This window comes from Saccopteryx bilineata, chromosome 4 (assembly GCF_036850765.1).
Source record: "Saccopteryx bilineata isolate mSacBil1 chromosome 4, mSacBil1_pri_phased_curated, whole genome shotgun sequence".
Lineage (NCBI taxonomy): Eukaryota > Metazoa > Chordata > Mammalia > Chiroptera > Emballonuridae > Saccopteryx > Saccopteryx bilineata.
The window spans coordinates 154,888,225-154,912,639 of NC_089493.1; the positions used below are offsets into that span (position 1 = coordinate 154,888,225).

Sequence of the window (24,415 nt, forward strand, 5' to 3'; positions counted from 1 at the left end):
CTCCAAAATCAATCAATCAATCAATAAAAAAAAAACCTGTGGGAAATATTAGTTGAAAACCCTATAAACTACCACAGCTAGATCCTAATGCAACCATAACACTGTAGAAGTAAAAGAATATTGCTTATCAATCCCCACAATAGCATATTTACATTCAGGCTTTCTGCAATGGCTTTCCTCAAGAGCTCCTCCTCTTCCTCCTCCTGGCTGTTCACTTCCCTAGCTTCCTGCTCACTCATTTTGAGAGCCAGAGCAAACTGTTCTTCTTCTGTCATTTCTGTAAGAAGACAGGGAAAAAGAGGGGAGGGACACCACAAACAGTGAATAAGCATGGAGGCAAAAAATAGAATTATTCAAAATTTTATGTGAAGACACTATACACCATTTAATATAATTTTACAATCTTATAAATGAGGAAAGCCCCAAAAAGTAGATCAATAGCAAAAGTTACAAGAATCCTGGGTAAAAAGAGTGTGAGCTCCTATGAAGGCAAAGTTTTTGCCTATTTTGTTCACTATTTTATCTCAAAAATATGGGAAGCAGGGGGCAAAAGTAGGTTTACAGTTGTGAGAACACAAAACACATTTTATTCTTGTATTATTATTTATTTATTAATTATTATACTATTTATTATTATTAATTACTTTTGTCCACTCCTATAAAAAAAGAAGCCTGGAAACTGGTAGATCCTCACATACATGGTGAATGAATAAACAGAGAAACAGGCTACATGTAACACTGCTTTATGCTCAGTATTTAACCAGAATAATTTTACTTACTAGAATCCTCTTGGGTCTGGACTGTAGTGGTGTACACTATAGTGGATAGAGTGTCAACCCAGAACACTGAAGCCGCTGGTTCAAAACTCTGGGCTTGCCTCATCAAGGCACATACAACAAGTAAGCTATGAACAACTAAAGTGAAGCAACTACGAGTTGATACTTCTCACTACTCTCTCTGTAAAATGAATAAATAAAATATTTAAAAAGAAAAAGAATCCTCTTGGTGAAACTGTTTACCCTGCATAAAAGGCCACCCCTAGTGACTAGAATGTGATCTCTAAACATCATTTCCCATTAACAGCAACTGAAGCACCTTGGAGAGATGGCTGGTTCCAAGTCTGAAAGATGAGCTAGATTATCTGTCCTATGAGCAAGGACATTACAATGGTTCTATCAAAAGAACTTGAGAGCCAACTTAAAAAGGTTCTCATTGGTGGCCTTGGCCGGTTGGCTCAGTGGTAGAGCGTCGACCTGGCGTGCAGAAGTCCTGGGTTCGATTCCCAGCCGGGGCCACAGGGGAAGCGCCCATCTGCTTCTCCACCCCTCCCCCTCTCCTTCCTCTCTGTCTCTCTCTTCCCCTCCCGCAGCTGAGGCTCCATTGGAGCAAAGATGGCCCGGGCGCTGGGAATGGCTCCTTGGCCTCTGCCCCAGGCGCTAGAGTGGCTCTGGTCGCGAAAGAGCGACGCCCCGGAGGGGCAGAGCATCGCCCCCTGGTGGGCAGAGCGTAGCCCCTGGTGGGCGTGCCAGGTGGATCCCGGTAGGGCGCATGCGGGAGTCTGTCTGTCTCTCCCCGTTTCCAGCTTCAGAAAAATACAAAAAAAAAAAAAAAAAAAAAAAAGGTTCTCACTGGCATAAACTGGAACATCAATAAAAATAATGAATGGAATGAATTAAAACACAATAAATATGCTTACATCTAGGAATTAATAAGGATACTTTAAAAAACATAACGTTGAAGAATGTCAGTGAGTTGATTATTTTGAAAACTGGTAAATAAAAGGATAGAAAAACAAGTTTTTGTCTTTCTCTTCCAATACAAGCTATGCTACTGGGTAACCAAAGAGATGAAGAAAAGTTTCTCTTTAAAGAATTACTCTAGCTCATAAAAATGTTTTTTAAAAATGATAGAATAGGCCCTGGCCGGTTGGCTCAGCGGTAGAGCGTAGGCCTGGCGTGAGGGGGACCCGGGTTCAATTCCCGGCCAGGGCACATAGGAGAAGCACCCATTTGCTTTTCCAACCCCCCCCCTTCCTCTCTGTCTCTCTCTTCCCCTCCCACAGCCAAGGCTCCATTGGAGCAAAGATGGCCCAGGCGCTGGGGATGGCTCCTTGGCCTCTGCCCCAGGCGCTAGAGTGGCTCTGGTCGTGGTGGAGCGACGCCCCGGAAGGACAGAGCATCGCCCTCTGGTGGGCAAGCCGGGTGGATCCCGGTTGGGCGCATGCGGGAGCCTGTCTGCCTCCCCATTTCCAGCTTCAGAAAAATACAAAAAAAAAAAAAAAAAAGAAAGAAATTGAATTTATAATTAAAAACTTTTCCATAAAGAAAATTCCAGAGCCATCTGACATTTATCACTGGTAAACTCTATCAAAAAATAAAGAAAAAGAGATATCAAAGTAATTCAGAAAATAAAAGACTGGCCCTGCTGGTCAGCTCAGTTGGTTAGAATGCTGTCCTAATATGCCAAGGGTGCAGGTTTGATCTCTGGTCAGGGCACAAGAATCAACCAATGAATGCATAAATACATGGAATAGCAAATCAATGTTTCTCTCCCTCTCTCTCAAACAATAAATTTTAAAAAATTTTAAAGAAAATAAAAAAACCAAATCTTCCCAAATTGATTTATAGAGTCAACACAATCCCAATAATATGGCCAGGTTGCTCAGTGGATAGAGCATCCTCCCTGCGTACCAAGGTTGCAGGTTGGATTCTTTAATCAGGGCACATAAGAGAAGCAGCCAATAAGTACATAACTAAATGAAACAATGAGTTGATGCTTCTCTCTCTCTCCCATCCCCCTTTCCTTCCTCTCTCTCTCTCTCTCTCTCTCTCTCTCTCTCTCTTTCTCTCTCAGCAATGAAAAATAAAAATTGAAAAATTCCCAAAGCCTGACCAGGCAGTGGCACAGTGGATAGAGCGTCAGACGGGGACGCAGAGGACCCTGGTTCGAAACCCTAAGGTCACCAGCTTGAGTTTGAGTGCAAGCTCATCCGGCTTGAGAACAGGGTCGCTGGCTTGAGCATGAGATCGTGGACATGACACCATGGTCGCTGACGTGAGCACAAGGTTGCTGGCTTGAGTCCAAGGTCACTCGCTTGAAGAAGGGGTCACTTGCTCTACTGTAGCCAGCCAGTCAAGGCACATATGAGAAAGCAGTCAGTGAACAACTCAGGATACTAAAGGAGCTGCAATGAAGAATTGATGCTTCTCATCTCTCTCCCTTCCTGCCTGTCTGTCCCTGTCTGTTCCTCTCTGTTACAAAAAACAAATAACAAAAAATTCCCAATAAGCTCGTTTAATGAAACATAACCGAAAATTCAGAAATAGATTCACAAATTGATTTTCAATACAGAAGGAACAGATTATTCAATAAATAGTACTAGAACTAGATATCTATAAAGAAAAAAAGAGCCAGACCAGTGATGGTGCAGTGGATAGAGCACACTGACCTAGGATGCTGAGGGCCCATGTTTGAAACTTCAAGGTCTCCAGCTTGAGCACGGGGTTGCCAGCTTGAGCATGGGATCATTAACATGATCCTGTGGTCACTGGCTTGAGCCAAAAGGTTGCTGGCTTGAAGCCCAAGGTCACAGGCTGGAGCCTATGGTTGCTGGTTTGAGCAAGGGGTCACTGGCTTAGCTGGAGCCCCCCCCAGTCAAGGCATATATGAGAAGCAGTCAATGAACAACTAAAGTTCCACAACTACAAGTTGATACTTCTCATCTCTCTCATTTCCTTCCTTCTCTCTCTGGCTCTCACTAAAAAAAAACAACCAACCAAACAAACAAAGAACTTAAAACCCTTACTTCATACTATATACAAAAATTAACTTGGAGAGCCAGTTGGCTCAGTGGTAGAGCATCAGCCTGGCATGTAGATGTCCCAGGTTTGATTCCTGATCAAGGCACACAGGAGAAGCAACCATCTGCTTCTCCACCCCAACCCCTCCCTCTTCTCTCTCTCTCTCTCTCTTTCCTTCCTGCAGCCATGGCTTGATTGGTTCTGGTGAGTTGGCCCTGGGCACTGAGGATGGCTCCATGACCTCTACCTCAGGTGCTAAAAATAGCTCAGTTGCCAAGCAATAGAGCAATGGCCTCAGACAGGCAGAGCATCGCAGGGCAGGGAGCTTGCCGGGTAGATCCCAGTCAGGGTGCACGCAGGAATCTGTCTCTATGCTTCTCCTCCTCTTACTTAATAAAATAATTAATAAATAAATAACTCAAGGCCCTGGCTGGTTGGCTCAGCGGTAGAGCGTCGGCCTGGCGTGCAGGGGACCTGGGTTCAATTCCCGGCCAGGGCACACAGGAGAAGCACCCATTTGCTTCTCCACCCCCACCCCCTCCTTCCTCTCTGTCTCTCTCTTCCCCTCCTGCAGCCAAGGCTCCACTAGAGCAAAGATGGCCCGGGCACCGGGGATGGTTCCTTGGCCTCTGCCCCAGGCGCTAGAGTGGCTCTGGTCGTGGCAGAGCGACGCCCCGGAGGGGCAGAGCATTGCCCCCTGGTGGGCAGAGCGTTGCCCCTGGTGGGCGTGCCGGGTGGATCCCGGTTGGGCGCATGCGGGAGTCTGTCTGTCTCTCCCCGTTTCCAGCTTCAGCAAAATACAAAAAAAATAAATAAAAAAAATAATAACTCAAAATGGATTGTATGTCTAAATACTAAAGCTAAAACTAGAACTCTAGGGGAAAAAACACAGGTGAAAATCTTTATAACCTTGAAGTAGTCAAAGTTTGCTTAGACAAGACCCAGGAAGAAAAAAGAATCCCATTAAAGAAAAAAAAATAGAACCTAATCAAAATTTAAAACTTCTTTATTAAGAAAATAAAAAGGGCCTGACCAGGCGGTGGCGCAGTGGATAGAGCGTTGGACTGGGATGCGGAAGGACACAGGTTCGAGACCCCGAGGTCGCCAGCTTGAGCGCAGGCTCATCTGGTTTGAGCAAAGCTCACCAGCTTGGACCCAAGGTCGCTGGCTTGAGCAAGGGGTCACTCGGTCTGCTGAAGGCCTGCGGTCAAGGCACATGTGGGGAAGCAATCAATGAGCAACTAAGGTGTCGCAACGAAAAACTAATGATTGATGCTTCTCATCTCTTTCCGTTTCTGTCTGTCTGTCCCTGTCTATCCCTCTCTCTGATACTCTCTCTGTCTCTGTAAAATAAAAAAAAATAAAAAAAAGAAAATAAAAAGGTAAGCCACAAAATGGGAGAACACAGTATAGTCACAATATATGTAATCTGACAAAAGACTTGTATCCAGAATATATAAAGAAATCCTACAGTTGAAATAAAACACAATCTAATTTTTAAAATGAGCAGGGGATCTGAACAAATATTTCACAAAACAAAATATCAGAATGATCAATTAAGCACATGGAAAGATCATTAGTTACCAGGAAAATGCAAGTTAAAATGAGATACCATTACACACCTCTAGACTAGCTAAAATGAAAAAGATTAACCTTCCTAATGAAGTCACTAAGTAAAAATAAAAAAGTTGATTACATCCTTTCTATTCAATTTAAAAGAAAGAAAACCCATGTAATACAAAAGAAGTAAGTCTGAGTTCTTTGTAATACTCTTTTTCAAAACATCCTACCTATTCTCTAAAGGCTTTGCTACATTAACTGAAGTGTTTTTCAGACTCTGTCCTCTTGCACCACCATTAAAACAAGAACTTTAATTTGATGTAATTCTCTTTTCTAGGTCATAAAAAGGAAGCTCCAGAGCCAGACTGCTTGGGTTTAAATCTGATTTTACAATTTACTTTAGTTGTACAATCTTGAGCAGGTTACTTATCCTCTGTACCTGGGTACTGGTCTCTGATAATCTTGCTCCTCTTTTACTCTGCTTCTTTTAATCTGCTATGAACATGCATTTAATACACTCGACTTTAGAAAGTCTCAGGTATATACCATGCTTTTATACTACTTGGTTCACATATCTAAAAAGAGGTAATATTCAAGGATGTTATAAGGACTAAATAGCCCTGTCCTGAAATATGGACATCCCAGGTTCGATTTCTGGTCAAGGCACACAGGATAAGCAACCATCTGTTTCTCTCCCCCTTGTTCTCCCCCTTCTTTCCCTCTTCCCCTCCTGCAGCCAGTGGCTCGACTGGTCTGAGTGTTAGCCTCAGGTGCTAAAAATAGCTTAGTTGATTCTAGTATCAGCTCAAGACAGGGGTTACTGGGTGGATCCTGGTCAGGGAGCATACGGGAGTCTGTCTCACTGTCTCCCCTCCTCTCACTTAAAAAAAAAAGATTAAATAATACAACACATGTAAAACAGTTAGAATACTGCTTGGCATATAACAAGTAACCAATACTTAATTATTACATTAATTAATAATTATGTGTTGTATTAAAGAAATCCAAAACTTTAATTCCAATTATCTAACTCGGTCATTTAATGTATATATAATTGACAACACAGAGCCACATAACTTGACAAAGTTACCATTAAAAATTTGCTTTAACCATTCAGAATTAAACCAGACTTAAAAGGACACTCTCATTCACTACTGTCTCTCATTTTCACACATCAAAGACTGATCTGAGACTAAAGTTCAATAAATATTGCTGTTAACTAAAACATTTTACATGAACTCTCTACTAAATAAAAAGCCAACCATAAGAAGAAAGGGAAAAACTGGAATTACACCTGGGAGCACACTCCTTTTAAGGAAATTGGCAGCAAGTGTCAACCTTAGAATCTCCAACTGAATTGGCCAACTCAGCTTATCAACTGATTCTGCCAAGCTAAACTCAGAGTAGTACACAATTTGTGTGAAAGCTGATTATGCTGGTCATAATTTTTTTTTTAATAAATAAATTTTTATTTTAATGGGGTGACATCAATAAATCAGGGTACATACATTCAAAGAAAACATTTCCAGGTTATCTTGTCATCTAGTTCTGTTGTATACCCATCACTCGAAGAGAGATCATTCTCCGCCACCCTCCATCCAGTTCTCTCTGTACCCCTCCCCCTCCCCCTCTCCCTCCTTCCCTCCCCCCACCCCCATAGCCACCACACTCCTGTCCATGCCTCTTAGTCTCGCTTTTATGTCCCACCAATGTATGGAATCTTGCAGTTCCTGTTTTTTTCTGATTCGCTTATTTCACCCCGCACAATGCTACCAAGATTCCACCACTCCTCTATAAGAGATCCGATGTCACCATTTCTCCTAGCTGAATAATATACCATGGTGTATATGTGCCCCATCTTCTTCATCCAGTCCTCTATTCTTTTTTTATGCTGGTCATAATTTATTATGATTAATGTCTCCCAACATTCAGGTTAGCCTCCCACTGAGATGTGCAAACAGACTATTAATAATTCAGAATGTAAAACTAGATAGTACATATCAAGAGAACCTGTATAATTTGTGAGTACTTAAAATGTCTGAAAGAGAACATTTCATATGACAAAAAAATAAACAAGATAAATTATTTTCCCACCCAAATCTTTTCCTAAGAACCCTCTTTTCTAAAACATATATAGCTCTTCAACTCTGGTAAAGCTGATATACCTAACCTACATATTGCCAGTTAGAGTGTAAATTTAGAAAACACTTTTAAAATCAATAATGTGGCCCTGGCCAGTTGGTCAATAGACAGAGCATCAGCCTGCCGTGAGGATGTCCCAGGGTCAATCCCCGATCAGGGCACATATGAAAAGCGACCATCAGCTTCTCTTCCCCTCCCTCTCCCCCTTCTCTCTCTCCTCCCCACAGCTAGTGTCTCAATTGGTTGAAACGTTGCCCCTTGGTGCTAAGGATAGCTCAGTTGATTCAAGCATCAGCCCCAGACAGGGGTTGCCAGGTGGATCCTGGTCAGGACGCATGCATAAGCCTGTCTCTATCTCCCCTCCTGAAAGAAAAAGAAAGAGGAAAGGAAAGGGAAGGAAATTAAGGGAGGGAAGGGGAGTGGAGGGGAGGGGAGGGAAAAAAAGAGGGAGAGAAAGAAAAAGAGAGAAAAGAAGATGAAAGAAAGAGAGAGAAAGAGAAATAAATAAACAAACAAATAAATAAATCCCTGTGTCATACCCTATAGAAGCACATTCTCAAAGTGATACCACATCTAGGAATTTACCCAAAGCAATCACTGAAAAGAAGAAAAGTGCTATCCACAAAAAGATGTTCACCACACTATTATCTATAAAAGCACTGACTTAGATCCTGGCAGGGTAGCTCAGCTAGTTAGAGCATAGTCTTGATACACCAAGGTGGCAGGTTTGATACCCAATCAGGGCACATTCAAGAATCAACAAATAAATGTATAATTAAGTGGAACAACAAGTCCATGTTTCTCTCTTTTTCTCTCTCTAAAAGTCAATCTAAAAAATATATCTATATATATACATATATATACACACACACACACACAAAAGAGCACTGACTTAAATGCCTAAAACATGGCAATGGTTAAGTAAAGTACAACATGTTAACTCAAGAGACTCAGAAGTTATCAAAGTGCTAATCATAAAGATAAAAAATAATAAAGTATGTAAAAGCCAAATGAAAATATAATGGGGTGAACACACCAACTTCTGGTTCTACACATAGAGTCTGGAGTTTGGCACTCTGTCCTAATGGCAAATACAAAGCTAAATAGACTAAAAGTCAAACTCTTCATGGACCCCTAAGAGGGGAGGACACAGGACTAACTGCTGCCCCCAAGATGGAGAGATGGCAGGGGAATACAGGGGATCACTGCTTGTCAAAGCAAAGACGCAATAATGGAAACTGACACATAATCTAGTGCCGGGGTAAGCAAACCTAAATGTAACTGTAAAATTGCTGGGGGCTCAGTGCGGACAAGTTTAAGAGTTAAAACCTCCAGAGGGATTTTGTCATAGGGGGCCCCACACTTTTGTTTTACCTCTAAGACAGGGGTCAGGAACCTATGGCTCATGAGCCAGATGTGGCTCTTTTGATGGCTGCCTCTAGCTCACAGACAAATCTTTAACAGGTGGCTGGAGCCAATCACAGCTAACCTCCAGGACAACACCAAATTTTTATTGGATAATGCATAACGTACACAGGTTGTTGTGAGGTCAGGAAGTAAACTTCTTTCCTTTTAATCAAGTAGTCAGCTAGCTAATTGCAGAAACCCTTTTGACAAAGAAGATGGCTAAAAAGAAAAAAAGATGAAGAGTATTGTACTTTTCAGCAGGAATGGACAGAGGAATTCGCCTTTGTGAAGAGAGCAGGTTCTGCAGTGTGTCTAATATGCAATGATAAAATTGCATCGATGAAACAGTCAAATATAAAGCAGCACTTTGACACACGCCATACTACATTTGCCTCAAAATATCCAGCGAGGGACAGCAGGAAGAAAGCATGTCAAGAGCTACTGTGCAGAGTGCAAGCTAATCAACAGCAAATTCGTCTGTGAACCCAACAAGGTGACTGGAATTGGGCTAGCTTTGCTGGTGCTTTAGCAATTGTGAGAAACGGAAAGCCGTTCACAGATGGGGGGTATGCCAAAACATTCATGCTTGATGTTGCCAATGAACTTTTTGACGACTTTTCAAATAAAGACAAGATAATCAAACGAATAAAACACATGCCTCTGTTCTGTCAGCAAAAACTGTTCACGATCGTACCATCATGATGGCAAATCAAATTGAGGCAACACAAATGAAGAACATAAATGCAGCACCATTCTTTTCTCTCGCTTTGGATGAGTCAACAGACGAAAGCCATTTATCCCAGTTCAAGGTATGCTGTCGATGACAACTACGTGAGGAAAGTCTTGCTGTTTTGCCTATGAAATAGACAACAAGAGGGGAGGATTTATTCAAGTCTTCCACTGAGTTCGCTAAAGAAAAAAAATCTACCGATGGATAAACTTATTTCGGTGTGTACTGATGGTGCTCCGTGTATGGTGGGGAAAAACAGAGAATTCGTGCGTCCTTCGTGAACATGAAAAGAGACCCATCCTAAGTTTTCACTGCATCCTACATCAGGAGGCGCTATGTGCTCAGATGTGTGGTGAACAGCTTGGTGAGGTGATGTTGCTGGTCATTCGGGTGGTCAACTTTATTGTTGCCAGAACTTTAAATGATTTAAATGATCACCAGTTTAAAACACTGCTGGATGAAGTTGGGAATAATTATCCTGGTCTGCTTCTGCCCAGCAATGTGCGTTGGTTGTCAAGAGGGAAGGTGCTCAGCCGTTTGGCGGTTTGTCTGAGCGAAATGCAGATTTTTCTTGAAATGAAAAACGTCGAGCATCCTGAGTTAGCTAACACTGAGTGGTCCTGAGTTCTACTATCTCGTGGACATGACTGAACATCTGAACCAGCACAATGTGAAAATGCAAGGCGTTGGAAATACAGTCTTATCCCTTCAACAAACAGTGTTTGCATTTGAAAACAAGCTGGAACTCTTCATAGCTGACATTGAAACAGGTCATTTACTACACTTTGAAAAACTGGGAGAGTTTAAAGATGCATGCACAGCAAGTGACCCTGCTCAACATCTTGATCTCCAGCAGCTAGCGGGCTTCACATCTAAACTCCTGCGGTCATTCAAAGTACGCTTTGGAGAATTTCGTGAGCGCACTCATCTTTTTAAGTTCATCATCCATCCACACAAGTGTGCAGCGGACAGCGCTGACCTGAGTTACATCCCCGGCGTCTCCGTCAGAGATTTTGAGCTACAAGTTTCTTACCTGAAGGCCGCAGACATGTGGGTGAATAAGTTCAAGTCACTGAATGAAGATTTGGAAAGACTTGCACGACAGCAAGCAGAGTTGGCGAGCAAACACAAGTGAGGAGAAATGAAAAAACTTCAACCCACGGACCAGCTGACTGTCAAAGCTTGGAATGTGCTTCCCATCACATACCACACACTGCAGCGTGTGAGTATTGCTGTACTGACAATGTCTGGCTCTATGTATGCATGTGAGCAGTCTTTCTCACATCTGAAGAACGTTAAGACCAACCTACGATCACGTTTAACAGATGGAAGTCTCAACGCCTGCATGAAGCTTAACCTCACCACGTATCAACCAGACTACAAAAGCCATCGGCAAAACCATGCAGCACCAGAAGTTGCATTAATGGTAAGAAGTTCTTTATTCATCACTGGTTAGCAACAGCATAACAACGTTATTAAAAAGAATTCAGAGACTTATAGTACTTTAAAAGAGTTGGTCTTACATAAAATGCACACATTTACTTGTATTTAGTGTTAAACATATTATGACTCTCATGGAATTACATTTTAAAATATGTGGCGTTCATGGCTCTCTCAGCCAAAAAGGTTCCTGACCCCTGTTCTAAGAGTTCAACCAGGTTCTCACAATTAATATGGGGGAGGAGGAAAGGAACTCCTTTTGAAATATGCCAAAGTACCCTGTTCTTTTTAACTAGGCCTGCCCTGGGAGAAACTACAGTAGTTAACCAGAGCCCAAACTGATCAGAGTCTAACTGACTTGACAAAAGGGAAATACCAAGCTCTTATCTACTCTAGCCATTCTGTCCCATCTAAAGGGGGTGGGGGTGGGATGAAAAACATCTGAGAAACACTTGTGACATTCAAAGACCAGATACACAAGCTCACTGAAAGACTGAGACCTAATCACAGAACCATCAAATGTTTCACCTACTGCTACACTTTATACCACATTACTCAAGACCTATTTAGAAGTTTCTTTTATGCAGTACATCATGTCCAACTATCAAGAAAAAAATTAGGCCCTGGCCCGTTGGCTCAGTGGTAGAGCATCGGCCTGGCGTGTGGGCGACCCGAGTTCGATTCCCGGCCAGGGCACATAGGAGAAGCGCCCATTTGCTTCTCCACCCCCACCCCCTCCTTCCTCTCTGTCTCTCTCTTCCCCTCCCACAGCCGAGGCTCCATTGGAGCAAGGATGGCCCGGGCGCTGGGGATGGCTCCTTGGCCTCTGCCCCAGACGCTAGAGTGGCTCTGGTCACGGCAGAGCGACGCCCCAGAGGGGCAGAGCATCGCCCCCTGGTGGGCAGAGCATCGCCCCTGGTGGGCGTGCCGGGTGGATCCCGGTCAGGCGCATGCGGGAGTCTGTCTGTCTCTCCCTGTTTCCAGCTTCAGAAAAAAAATACAAAAAAAAAAAAAAAATTAATGACATACTAAAAGGCAAAAAAAACCAAACCAAAACCACAATTTGAAGAGACAGAAACAGACATAGCTGAGATGTTGGAATTATCAGACTCAGAATTTAAAACAACTATGATCACTATACTAAAGTCTCTAATGGATAAAGCAGAGAGCCAGAGCATACAAGGACAGATGGAGAATGTAAATGGAGATGTAAATCCTAAGAAATAACCAAAAAGAAATACCAGAGATCGAAAACACACTAACAGAAATAAAGAATGCCTGTTATTAGTGGACTGAACACAGCTGAGGAAAATATCTAAGCTTGAGGATATACAATAGTAATAGAAACCCCAAACTAAAAAGCAAAGAGAACAAATTGAAAAGAATAAAACAGACAATTACAAAAGGTGGAACAAACACATAATAGAATTATCAGAAGGAAAAGAAAGAAAAGAGCAAAAGAAATATGTGAAACAATGACTCAGAATTTCCCCATTTATTGTCAAATACCAAACCACAGATCCAGGGAGCTCCAAGAACACAAAACAGGAAAAATGCAAAAAACAACAAAAACCCTACAACTAAGCATTATCATTTTTAAACTATGGAAAATCTAATATAAAGAAAAAATTCTAAAAGAAGCCATAGAGAAAAAAAATCTTACCTATATAAAAATAAGAATTACATCTGACTCAGAACCATGTAAGCAAGAGAGTGGAGAGAAATATTTATGTCTCTCTGTCACACACACACACACACACACACACACACACACAAGAAATTGGGAGTATACTGTTACACAGTCTTTTTTATTTATTTATTTTGGTGACAGAGACAGAGAGAGGGACAGATAGGGAAAGATAAACAGGAACGGAGAAAGATAAGAAGCATCAATTTTTCGTTGTGGCACCTTAGTTGTTCATTGATTGCTTTCTCATACGTGCCTTGATGGGGGCGGTGGGGGAGACTACGGTAGAAAGAATGACCCCTTGCTCAAGCCAGTGACCTTGGGCTCAGGCTGGTGAGCCTTACTCAAACCAGATGAGCCCGTGCTCAAGCCAGTGACATCAGGTTTTGAACCTGGGTCTTCTGCTTCCCAGTCCAATGCTTTATCCACTGCACCACTGCCTGGTCAGCTTATTTATTTATTTTTTCTGAAGTGAGAAGCGGGGAGGCAGAGAGGCAAACTCCTGCATGCGCCCGACCAGGATCCACCCAGCAAGCCCACTAGGGAACGATGCTCTGCCCATCTGGGGTGTTGTTCCATTGCAACCAGGTTGGTTCCATTCAGCACCTGAGGCAGAGGCCATGGAACCAACCTCAGCGCCCGGGCCAACTATGCTCCAATGGAGCCTTGGATATGGGAGGGGAAGAAAGAGAGAAAAAGAATAGGTTAAAGGGTGGAGATGCAGATGGGCGCTTCTGTGTGCCCTGGCTGGGAATCAAACCCACACGGCGGTCCGAGGCTCTACCACTGAGCCAATCAGCTATTTACTTATTTTTAAGTGAGAGGAGGAGGCATAGAGAAACAGACTCTTACATGCACCCCAACTGGGATACACCCTGCAACCCCCATCTGGGGATAGAAATCCTGCACATTTGATGACCAAAGTGAGGTGTTGGGAGTAGAGGAGACACAAAGAAGAGTTTTTCCCTTATAATTTTACTAAGTGACTTTCCAAGTAAGTGGGATTATATTTTTTTTATAAGAAAACAGGCAGGCTGAAAGCAGTCCACACAGTATTAAAGTAAAGACTTAAATCCAAGTGTGCCTAAGTCTGAAGGTCACATTTCTTTTTTTTTACAGAGACAGAGAGAGGGATAGACAGGGACAGACAGACAGGAACGGAGAGATGAGAAGCATCAATCATTAGTTTTCATTGTGCATTGCGACACCTTAGTTGTTCATTGATTGCTTTCTCATATGTGCCTTGACCACAGGCCTTCAGGAGACCGAGTAACCCCTTGCTGGAGCCAGTGACCTTGGGTCCAAGCTGGTGAGCTTTTGCTCTAACCAGATGAGCCTGCGCTCAAGTTGGCAACCTCGGGGTCTCAAACCTGGGTACTCCATATCCCAGTCCGATGCTCTATCCACTGCTCCACCGCCTGATCAGGCCACATTTCTTTTTACATTTTTTTATTTTAATACTCTGCCTCTAATAAGTCAACTATAAGCTATAGGTAACTGTAACTCCTAAAAATTTTAATGGAATCCAGAATAAATATAAAGTACATATATCCTTATTCAAAGAAACCTTTTCCTAATAAAGAAGCTAATGCAGGAACGGCCAAAAGGCTGGATCGGCCCCTGTATGAATTTATGCCACCTGCAATTAAATTTTTAATATTTTCCGCTACTTTAAAATCTCAGCTACTCAGAAGCGGAAGCATCTTTAATTATTGGAAATCGAGATATGTAGAAGATAGTGATACGTGAAAAAAATTCCGCGTGTGATTAATCTAGGGTTAACTTCCAATAATTGGTCGAATGAATTCGCGATACTTCTTTATTTTTAAAAAAAAATTCCATTATAAAAATTTACAACTTTTGTACTCATCTGCATTCGATACAAACTGTTTGACATTTAGCGGCGATATGAAACCCACATTCTTTTAGGTGGAGTTGGCCAGTGCGCACCTAAGGTCAAACAATTCATTATTTTTGTGGTCAAGTGTGCTGAATCAAGTGGCATTGTAGCATAGACCAGTGATCCCCAACCTTTTTTGGGCCACGGACCAGTTTAATGTCAGAAAATATTTTCACGGATCGGCCTTTAGGGTGGGACGAATAAATGTTATCACGTGACCGAGACAAGCGTCAAGAGTGAGTCTTAGACGGACGTAACAGAGGGAATTTGGTCACTTTTTAAAAATAAAATATCGTTGAGACTTAAAATAAATAAATCGGACATAATGTAAGTTAGTTATTCTTTCTCTGTGGACCGGTAACAAATGGCCCATGGACCAGTACCAGTCCGCAGCCCGGGGGTTGGGAACCACTGGCATAGACAATAGCTGCAGTTGATAACTGAAAACGTGTCCAGGCTGTTTGTAAAACGAAATAATTGTTTTATTTGCGATATAACCCCTTCAAGCTCATTCTATTAATTAAATATTGTTTCGATTGCGATAGTTTGGATATTTATACAGTATGTAATTATATTTTTATTAAATTATATTTTTATTAAAATATTATTATATATTAAATTTTTTCACTCATTCATAAATTACATAATAAAATTCTTTTTACTTAAATGAATCATTTTTGTCTTTAACATTTTTTAATTTTAATATTTTGTCCGGCCCATGAAAAAAGTTTTCTTTCTAATCCGGCCCGGGGACAAAAATTGTTAGCCACGCCTGCGCTAATGTCAATTCTATGACTTATAATTTCTAAACCATTCTAAACATAAGAATGAAAACATACGTGCAATTTTTCTTTTACCCAAACATTTTGCTCTATTCGACTGTTTTGTCTTCGTTTTCTGCAATCCATTCTCCTCCTTTGGTTCCTGCTGCAAAATAAGAAATATGATCAGGATTGCTACCATTAAAAGTAGTACTCTTTCAATATGCTCTACAGGTAAGAGACTGCTGAGCCTCTGAAGAATCAGTGGTTGTAACATTCACAGAAAACATCAGTAAAAGATCCTTTACAATACCCAAAAAAATGTAGAATGAAAGTTAAATTACTGAGGCCCTGGCCCGTGCCTCAGTGGATAGAGCATTGGCCCGGCATACAGATGGCCCAAGTTTGATTCCCAGTCAGGGCACACAGGAGAAGTGGCTATCTGCTTTTCCTCCCTTCCCTCTCCCCCTTCAACAGCCAGTGGCTCAATTGGTTCAAGCATGGCCCTGGGCACTGAGGATAGTGCCCTTGGAGCACATGAGCCTTATGCACTAAAAAGAGCTCACTACTTGAGCATCAGCCCCTGATGGTGTTGCCAGGTGGATTCTGGTTGGGGCACTGCGGAAGCCTGCCTCACTCTCTCTCTTCCTTTCATCTAAAAAAGTAAAAATAAGACTTTCCTTCAGCTAGTTTTCAGCAGATTATTCAGACTGTCCTATAATTTAGTTGTAATTCCAGTTTGGTCCTGGGTAGACATGAATGTAGCTTCCATCTACTCTGCTGCCATCTTGGACATGCCAAGGAAAAAATTTTAAACCAAAGATTTTGAACCTATCGAGCAATCTTTCTGATATCAAGACTAAGAAAAACAGTATCTAACATGTAGTAATTCAGGAAATACTACACTCTCAAGGTTCTGTTAACAAACCTAATAAAAAACAAGCATCATTCAAGTAAAAGTCATTAGAGAAACTTTGGGAAAAAAATTGATGAATCTATATAAATAAAAATTTAAATGTTCATTTGTTCAAAATCTTAAATCTGCCTGTCCAGGCGGTGGCGCAGTGGATAGAGCATCAGACTGGGATGCGGAAGACCCAGGTTCGAGACCCCGAGGTTGCCAGTTTGAGCGCGGGCTCATCTGGCTTGAGCAAAAAGCTCACCAGCTTGGACCTAAGGTCACTGGTTCGAGCAAGGGGTTATTCAGTCTGCTGAAGGCCCATGGTCAAGGCACATATGAGAAAGCAACCAATGAACAACTAAGGTGTCGCAATGCGCAACAAAAAACTAATGATTGATGCTTCTCATCTCTCCGTTCCTGTCTGTCTGTCCCTGTCTATCCCTCACTCTGACTCTCTCTCTGTCTCTGTAAAAAAATAAAATAAAATAAAATAAAAAATAAAAGCCACACAGAAAACTAAGCTTTAAAAAAAAATCTTAAATCTCCAAAAGTTCTTACCGATTGCTTTGAAATTTTGACACAAGCACATTCGAATATGTGCTTTTTATATACTTACTATTATATAAATACAGGTGTCACACCTGTGACAGGTAAAAACATGCTTTTTTAAAAAAACAGCGCCATCTTTTGGACATAAAAGCAACACAAGCTATATTAAATATTTTATGATTCCATTTCAATGTTTCCAATTTACGATCCATTTACATGCACCCAGACTTGAGGATGCACAGTTGTGAGCACGGTGATCGTGTTCTGCAGCTTCAGATCTGCTTCGTTTTCAAGAGAATGAATGTGACAGGCTGAGAGTGGCTGAAAGACGTCAACGAGAAATAGCAGATCAGCGTCAAACACAACTCCGTGCTCAGCAATCACGCGATTACAATATATTTACATTCCAGTACAACCCAGCTGATGATTATAGTATCAGCCAGCATGTTCTCATCAGCACTATGACTGAAGTGTGTCCTTATTGCAAGACTTTGAAATTTAATGGAGAAACGAATAAAATATGTGTTGCACCACTGGAAAAATTAAACTGCCTCAACTTGAAGAACCACCAGAGCCATTAAAAACTTGGCTTGCCTGATACCCGGCCGAATCAAAGCATTTCCTATCTAACACCAGGAAATAGAACTCATGCTTTCAAATGACGTTCAGCGCAGAAATTGTAACAGCTCAATTCATGCAAACTTTCAAAGCGAAAGGCCAAATTTATCATAAAGCCGGCTCCCTGCTTCCGTTCCCAGATGGTCAACATAAATTCCTACGAATGTATTTCATTGGTGATGGCAATGATGAATTGAATGCATGCTGTGAAATTTCTACCAGAATAAAAAGGTCCATTGTTTCCCAATTGCAAGAGCTTCTTCACGAAAAAAATAATTTAGTGCGTTTGTTCAAAACAGCAATTGACATGATGCCATCTGATACACACAAGATTGTTATTCATGCTGACAAAACGGCTGCTGGAGAAAATGTGTGAAGATTCAATGCTCCAACTATAGACGAAGTGGCAATTGTTATAGTCGGAGATCAATTCCAACCTAGAGATACTGTTCTTCATCAGAGAAACAATCAATTGACAAAACTTGGAGAAACTCATCAATGCTACGATGCCCTGCAATATCCAATCATTTTTTGGGATGATGCCGATGGATATCACTTCAACGTTAAGATGATAAATCCAGTCAGTGGCAAAGAAACAAATATGAAATGCAGTGCAATGAACTATTATTCATACCGATTGATTCGAGAGAATGAAGACAATCACATTTTGAAATGCCATCAATTGTTTCACCAATACATCGTAGATATGTATGCAAAAATCAAAACAGAACGTTTGATATTCATCCATTTGAATCAGACCAAGCTTCACTCTGAAGAAAACGTTCATTTGTGAGATGCAGTTGTAAATGACGGTAATACAACTAACGTTGGAAGACTAACGATTCTGCTATCTTCATATACAGGCAGTCCACGTCATATGCATGGGTATGCTCAAGATGCAATTGCGTATGATCATCACTACGGGCATCCAAACTTTTCATTCAATTCACATGCAATCCAGCTTGGGACGATATACAACAGCTCCTACTTCCTGGCCAATCGTGGGTAGATAGGCATGACATCATAGCATGTGTTTTCAGACAGAAGCTGAAATCACTGATGGATTTCATGGTAAAATATGAAATGTTTGGGTCTGTGCGCTGTAAAAAATTAATGAGCAACGTCGTAGAAGCAACAATCTTGACAGGACCTTTCAAAGGTGAAGATATCCTCATTCCTCACATTCCAATGATTCCAACAGTTATGCCATTTCAATTTAAGAGACTGCAATTCCCAATTTGATTGGCGTTTACAATCACCATCAACAAAGCTCAGGGCCAATCTTTAGAATTGTGTGCTTTAGATCTACACATGGATTGCTTCTCACATGGACAATTATATGTTGCGTGTTCTAGACTCAGCAAACCAGACAACTCTATATCTGCACAGACAATGGAACAACAAAAAATACTGTATACCCACAAGCATTGTGAAATTAAACATATTAGAAACATGCGCTTTCTCTTTTCTTTCTTTTCCATTTAACCAGACTGAGCCACAGCAACGCTCGGCCGGGTACAGCTAGTATTTCATATAATTAATTTTAGGTCTAAGACAAAAACAAAAGTAGAGATGAGAAGAAAAATATGTAAATGTTACATGTTCTAACAAAGTAGAAATAATGCAGCTAATAAACAAGGGAAGACAAGTAAAAAAGCAGAGTAAGTTCACTGACTATTGCAAGAAGTACTCTATTTCCCCATGTATAAGAAGCACCTTTTTTCGAAAAACTTGGTGCCTAAAACCTGGGTGCGTCTTATACAGTGGCATTTCCTTTTTCGCGCTTATTTTTGTGCTCATTGTTGTAGACTTTTTTACTTGCATTTCCCACTTTTTTGCACTTGTCTTTGAGCTCATTGTTGCAGATTTTTTTACTTGTATTTCTCACTTTTTTGTGCTTGTCTCTGTGCTCATTGTTTCTCACTTGTTACCAGTATATTACGGTAGGTTATGTTTTGTCACATTCTGCCCAGAAATGGCTCAGAAAAGATTTTCATACAGTGCTGAATTCAAGTTAAAAGTGACCCAGTTTGCAAAAATGAATAGAAATCATGATGCTGAACTAAAAGTGGTCCTCCTCCAACTGAGAAATCAATCAGAGACTGGCTACAGGAAGAAACCCTACTGAAAACACCACGGCAGAAGAAGGCCATGAGCCTGACCAGGTGGTGGCGCAGTGGATAGCGCGTCGGACTGCGATGCCGAGGACCCAGGTTCGAGACCCCGAGGTCGCCAGCTTGAGCGCGAGCTCATCTGGTTTGAGCAAAAGCTCATTAGCTTGGACCTAAGGTTGCTGGCTTGAGCACGGGGTTACTCTGTCTACTGAAAGCCCATGGTCAAGGAACATGTGAGAAATCAATCAATGAACAACTAAGGTGTCGCCATGTGCAACAAAAAACTAATGATTGATGCTTCTCATCTCTCCGTTCCTGTCTGTCTATCCCTCTCTTTGACTTTGTCTATGTAAAAAAAAAAAAAAAAAAGAGGGCCACAAGAGGCAAGTCAGAAAAAGGGCCTGATTTAGAGAGGGAATTGAAGATATGGATTGAAGAGCAAAGGGAAATTGGAATTCCTGTGTCCACAAAGATGGTTCAGCATGAGGCAAGAAGAACTGCTCATGAAAAAGAAGTTACTGATTTCTTTTTTGTATTTTTCTGAAGCTGGAAACGGGGAGGCAGTCAGACAGACTCCCGCATGCGCCCAACCGGGATCCACCCGGCACGCCCACCAGGGGGCAATGCTCTGCCCATCCGGGGCGTCGCTCTGTCGCGACCAGAGCCACTCTAGCGCCTGGGGCAGAGGCCAGGGAGCCATCCCCAGCGCCCGGGCCATCTTTTGCTCCAGTGGAGCCTCGCTTCAGGAGGGGAAGAGAGAGACAGAGAGGAAGGAGAGGGGGAGGGGTGGAGAAGCAAATGGGCGCCTCTCCTGTGTGCCCTGGCCGGGAATTGAACCCGGGACTTCCGCATGCCAGGCCGACGCTCTACCACTGAGCCAACTGGCCAGGGCAAAGTTACTGATTTCAAAGGAGGACACAATTGGTGTTTCAGGTTCATGAAACTGAATAGATTAGGCATGTGTACACACACCAGACTTGCCCAAAAGATGCCTGAAAGCTATGAGCAGAAGGTCCTTGAATTTCCTTGTTTGTCAATGTTGGAAGGCACATCAGTTTAAGTTACAAATATGGATGAAATCCCCTTCAATTTGATGTCCCAAGTAACAGAACTGTTGATAAGAAGGGGTGAAACTGTAACTGTGAAGACAAGTGGACATGAAAAAAGCCATTATACAGTTGTTCTAGCTTGTTGTGCTGACAGAACCAAGCTGCCTCCTATGCTGATTTTCAAATACAAACAATGCCAAAAGAAGACATTCCTCAAGGATTGATTGTCCACGTTCATGACAAGGGTTGGATGAAACAGGATGGGATGAAGATCTGGTTTGAGAAAATTTGGAGAAGGAGATCAGGTGGGCTCTTATGCAAATCTGCCCTATTGATGCTTGGTCAGTTCAGGGTACACATAACAAAAAACACAAAGATTGCTGCAGAGCAAAATACAAAGCTTGCCGTCATACCTAGAGGCTTGACATTCCAGCTCCAACTAACTGGATGTCAGCATTAACAAACCCCTCAAAGCTGCCATGAGAGATAAATGAAACCAATAGATGAAGTCTTCTGGGGACAATTTGACACCAGCAGGAAGAGTGAAGAAACCAACTATAGGAGAAGTTTGTACCTGGGTGAAAAGATCCTGGGATAATATCAAGGTTGAGATCGTTGTCGCCCTGGCCGGTTGGCTCAGCGGTAGAGCGTCGGCCTCGCGTGCGGGCAACCTGGGTTCGATTCCCGGCCAGGGCACATAGGAGAAGCGCCCATTTGCTTCTCCACTCCCCCCCCTTCCTCTCTGTCTCTCTCTTCCCCTCCCGCAGCCAAGGCTCCATTGGAGCAAAGATGGCCCGGGCGCTGGGGATGGCTCCTTGGCCTCTGCCCCAGGCGCTAGAGTGGCTCTGGTCGCGGCAGAGCGACGCCCCGGAGGGGCAGAGCATCGCCCCCTGGTGGGCAGAGCATCGCCCCTGGTGGGCGTGCCGGGTGGATCCCGGTCGGGCGCATGAGGGAGTCTGTCTGACTGTCTCTCCCCATTTCCAGCTTCAGAAAAATACAAAAAAAAAAAAAGAGATCATTGTCATTTAAGAAATGTGGCATTTCAAATGTCATAGATGGAACTGAGGATGAGGCAATATAAGAAGACAACAATTCGTCATCAGATACAGATGAGGACAAGCTAATGGATGGGAGTTTCTACAGTGATGAGAAGTTATATGAATTTTATGATGAATAAAACTTGAGTTCAATAACTTTATGTAATTTTTTTTTCAAATTTCAGGTCCCAAAATTAAGGTGCGTCTTATACATGGGGAAATATGGTATAATTAAAAACCAAAGAAAAAACTAAAAATCAATACAGAAACAATCAGTAAGGTGGCAGACTTTAATTAAAGTACCTCAATGACTTTATTAAATATAAATGGTACAAGAAACTCAATTATAAAGTAAATACACAGACAGGTTAAAGTTAAAATATTAATAAATGGGGCTAGTAAAACCAGATATCCATAAGCAAAAAAGGTGGATCTGGCCCCTGCCCAGTTGGCTCCATGGATAGAGTGGGCCTGGCAAATGGACATCCCAGGTTCAATTCCCAGTCAAGGCACACAAGAAAAGCAACCATCTGCTTCTCCCCCACCCTCTTCCCCTTCTTTTCTTCTTCCCCTGCCACAGCCAGTGGCTTAATTGGTTTAAGAGTTGACCCTGGGCATTAAGGGTAGCTCAGTTAGTCCAAGCGTATCAGCCCTGGTGCTTAAAATAGCTCAATTGATTCGAGCATCAACCCTAGATGGGGGTTGCCAGTCAGGGTGCATGCAGGAGTCTGTCTCATGATCACCACTTCTCAAAAAGAAAAAGAAAAAAAAAAGAATAAAGAAAAGAAAAGAAAACTGGACCCATATCTTATACCATATACAAAAGCCAACACCAAGTGAATCAATGACCTAAAGGTAAGAGGCAGCATTTTTAAACTTTTAATAGAAAGCATGGGGGGAAGCTTTATGACACTGGATTCGGCAATGATTCCTTAAATATGACACCAAAAGAACAAGCAACAAAAGAAAAAAGCCAAATAAATTGGACTATATCAAAATTTAAAACTACTTAGTACCAAATGACAAGTTTTTTTAAAAAGGCAACTTAGAGGCCCTGTCTGATTGGACTCAGCAGTAGAGCGTTGGCCCGGCATGTGGAAGTCCGGGGTTAGATTCCCGGTCAGGGCACACAGGAGAAGTGCTCATCTGCTTCTCCATTCCTCCCCTCTCCTTTCTCTCTCTCTCTTCCCTTCCTGCAGCCAAGGCTCCATGGGAGCAAAATTGGCCCAGGTGCTGAGGATGGCTCCATGCCCTCTGCCTCAGGTGCTAGATTGGCTCCAGTTGCAGTGGAGCAACAGCCCAGATGGCCAGAGCATCGCCCCCTAGTGGGCATGCTGCGTGGATCCCAGTTGGGCGTATGCAGGAGTCTGTCTGCCTCCCTGCTTCTCACTTCAGAAAAATACAAAAAAAATAAAAAGGCAACTTACAGAATAAGAAAATGTACATACAAATCATATACCTGTCAAGGGGTTAATATGCACAATATATAAAAAACTACAACTCCACAACAATATAAATATACTTAATGCCACTAAATGATACACTTAAAATGGTTAATATGGTAAATACATATTGTTACGTATATTTTACAAGTACACACACAAACAGACACACATCCCTATCTCACACCATATACAAAAATTAGCTCAAAATAGATCAAAGACATAAATGTAAGAGTTAAAACTATATAAAACTCTTAGGGATCAACCTTCAGGATTTTAGATTTTACAACAGATTCTTAGATATGAGAACAAAAGCACAAGCAACAAATAACTAAATAAATAAATAAGCTAGATTTCATCAAACCTTAAGACTTTTATATATCAAAGAACATCATCATGAAAGTGTAAAGGTGACTCAAAGAAAAAGTCATTATAAATCAAATATTTGATAAGGCAGTGATTTTCAACCGCCGGTCTGGGGCTGGAAAACACTGTGATAAGGGGTTTAATATTCAGAATATAAAAAGAACACTTACCATTTAACAATAAAATGACAAACATTGCTATGTATAAATGTTCAAAGGGCTTAAATAGACATTTCCCCCAAAAAAGATATACAAATAACCTATATGAACATGAAAAGATGATCTATTGATTATCCATTAGAAAAATGCAAATCAAAACCAATGAGATACCACTACACACCCAATAGGGTAGTTATAATATTTTTTAAAAGAAAAAAAAACACAAAATAGTGTTAGCAAGGATGGGGAAAAACTGGAACCCTAGTATACTGTTGAGGAGAATGTAAAGTGGTGCACCTGCTTTAAAAAAGAAATAGGCCCTGGCCGGTTGGCTCTGTGGTAGAGCATCGGCCTGGCGTGCGGGAGTCCTGGGTTAGATTCCTGGCCAGGGCACACAGGAGAAGCACCCATCTGCTTCTCCACCCCTCCCCCTCTCCTTCCTCTCTGTCTCTCTCTTCCCCTCCCGCAGCCAAGGCTCCATTGGAGCAAAGTTGGCCCGGGCGCTGAGGATGGCTCCATGGCCTCTGCCTCAGGCGTTAGAATGGCTCTGGTTGTGGCAGAGCGATGCCCCAGATGGGCAGAGCATTGCTCCCTGGTGGGCATGCCGGGTGGATCCCGGTCGGGCACATGCGGGAGTCTGTCTGACTGCCTCCTCGTTTCCAACTTCAGAAAAATACAAAAAAAGTAAATAAATAAAAAATAAAAATAAAAAAGAAATGAAGCTTGACTGGTGGTGGTGCAGTGGATAAAGTGT

General features: G+C 42.0%; 1 protein-coding gene and 2 non-coding genes across 6 annotated transcripts in view; 1 reads left to right on the forward strand and 2 right to left on the reverse strand.

The window, feature by feature from the left end:
- UIMC1 (ubiquitin interaction motif containing 1) overlaps positions 1-24,415 on the reverse strand; it is a 164,181-nt gene that overhangs the window by 89,114 nt on the left and 50,652 nt on the right. For 2 of the 4 annotated variants that reach the window (XM_066272305.1, XM_066272308.1), the window contains exons 3-4: positions 15,506-15,590; positions 153-277 (exon numbers count right to left, since the gene is read on the reverse strand). In XM_066272305.1, coding sequence (XP_066128402.1) covers positions 153-277; positions 15,506-15,590 — 210 coding nt within the window. Of the gene's footprint in view, positions 1-152; positions 278-15,505; positions 15,594-24,415 lie in introns of all 4 variants that reach the window. The other 2 variants (XM_066272306.1, XM_066272304.1) reach the window with 1 other exon arrangement.
- On the reverse strand, positions 20,426-20,501 carry TRNAA-GGC (transfer RNA alanine (anticodon GGC)). The gene has a single exon. It is a non-coding gene; the product is annotated as a tRNA-Ala (tRNA).
- On the forward strand, positions 21,279-21,354 carry TRNAA-CGC (transfer RNA alanine (anticodon CGC)). The gene has a single exon. It is a non-coding gene; the product is annotated as a tRNA-Ala (tRNA).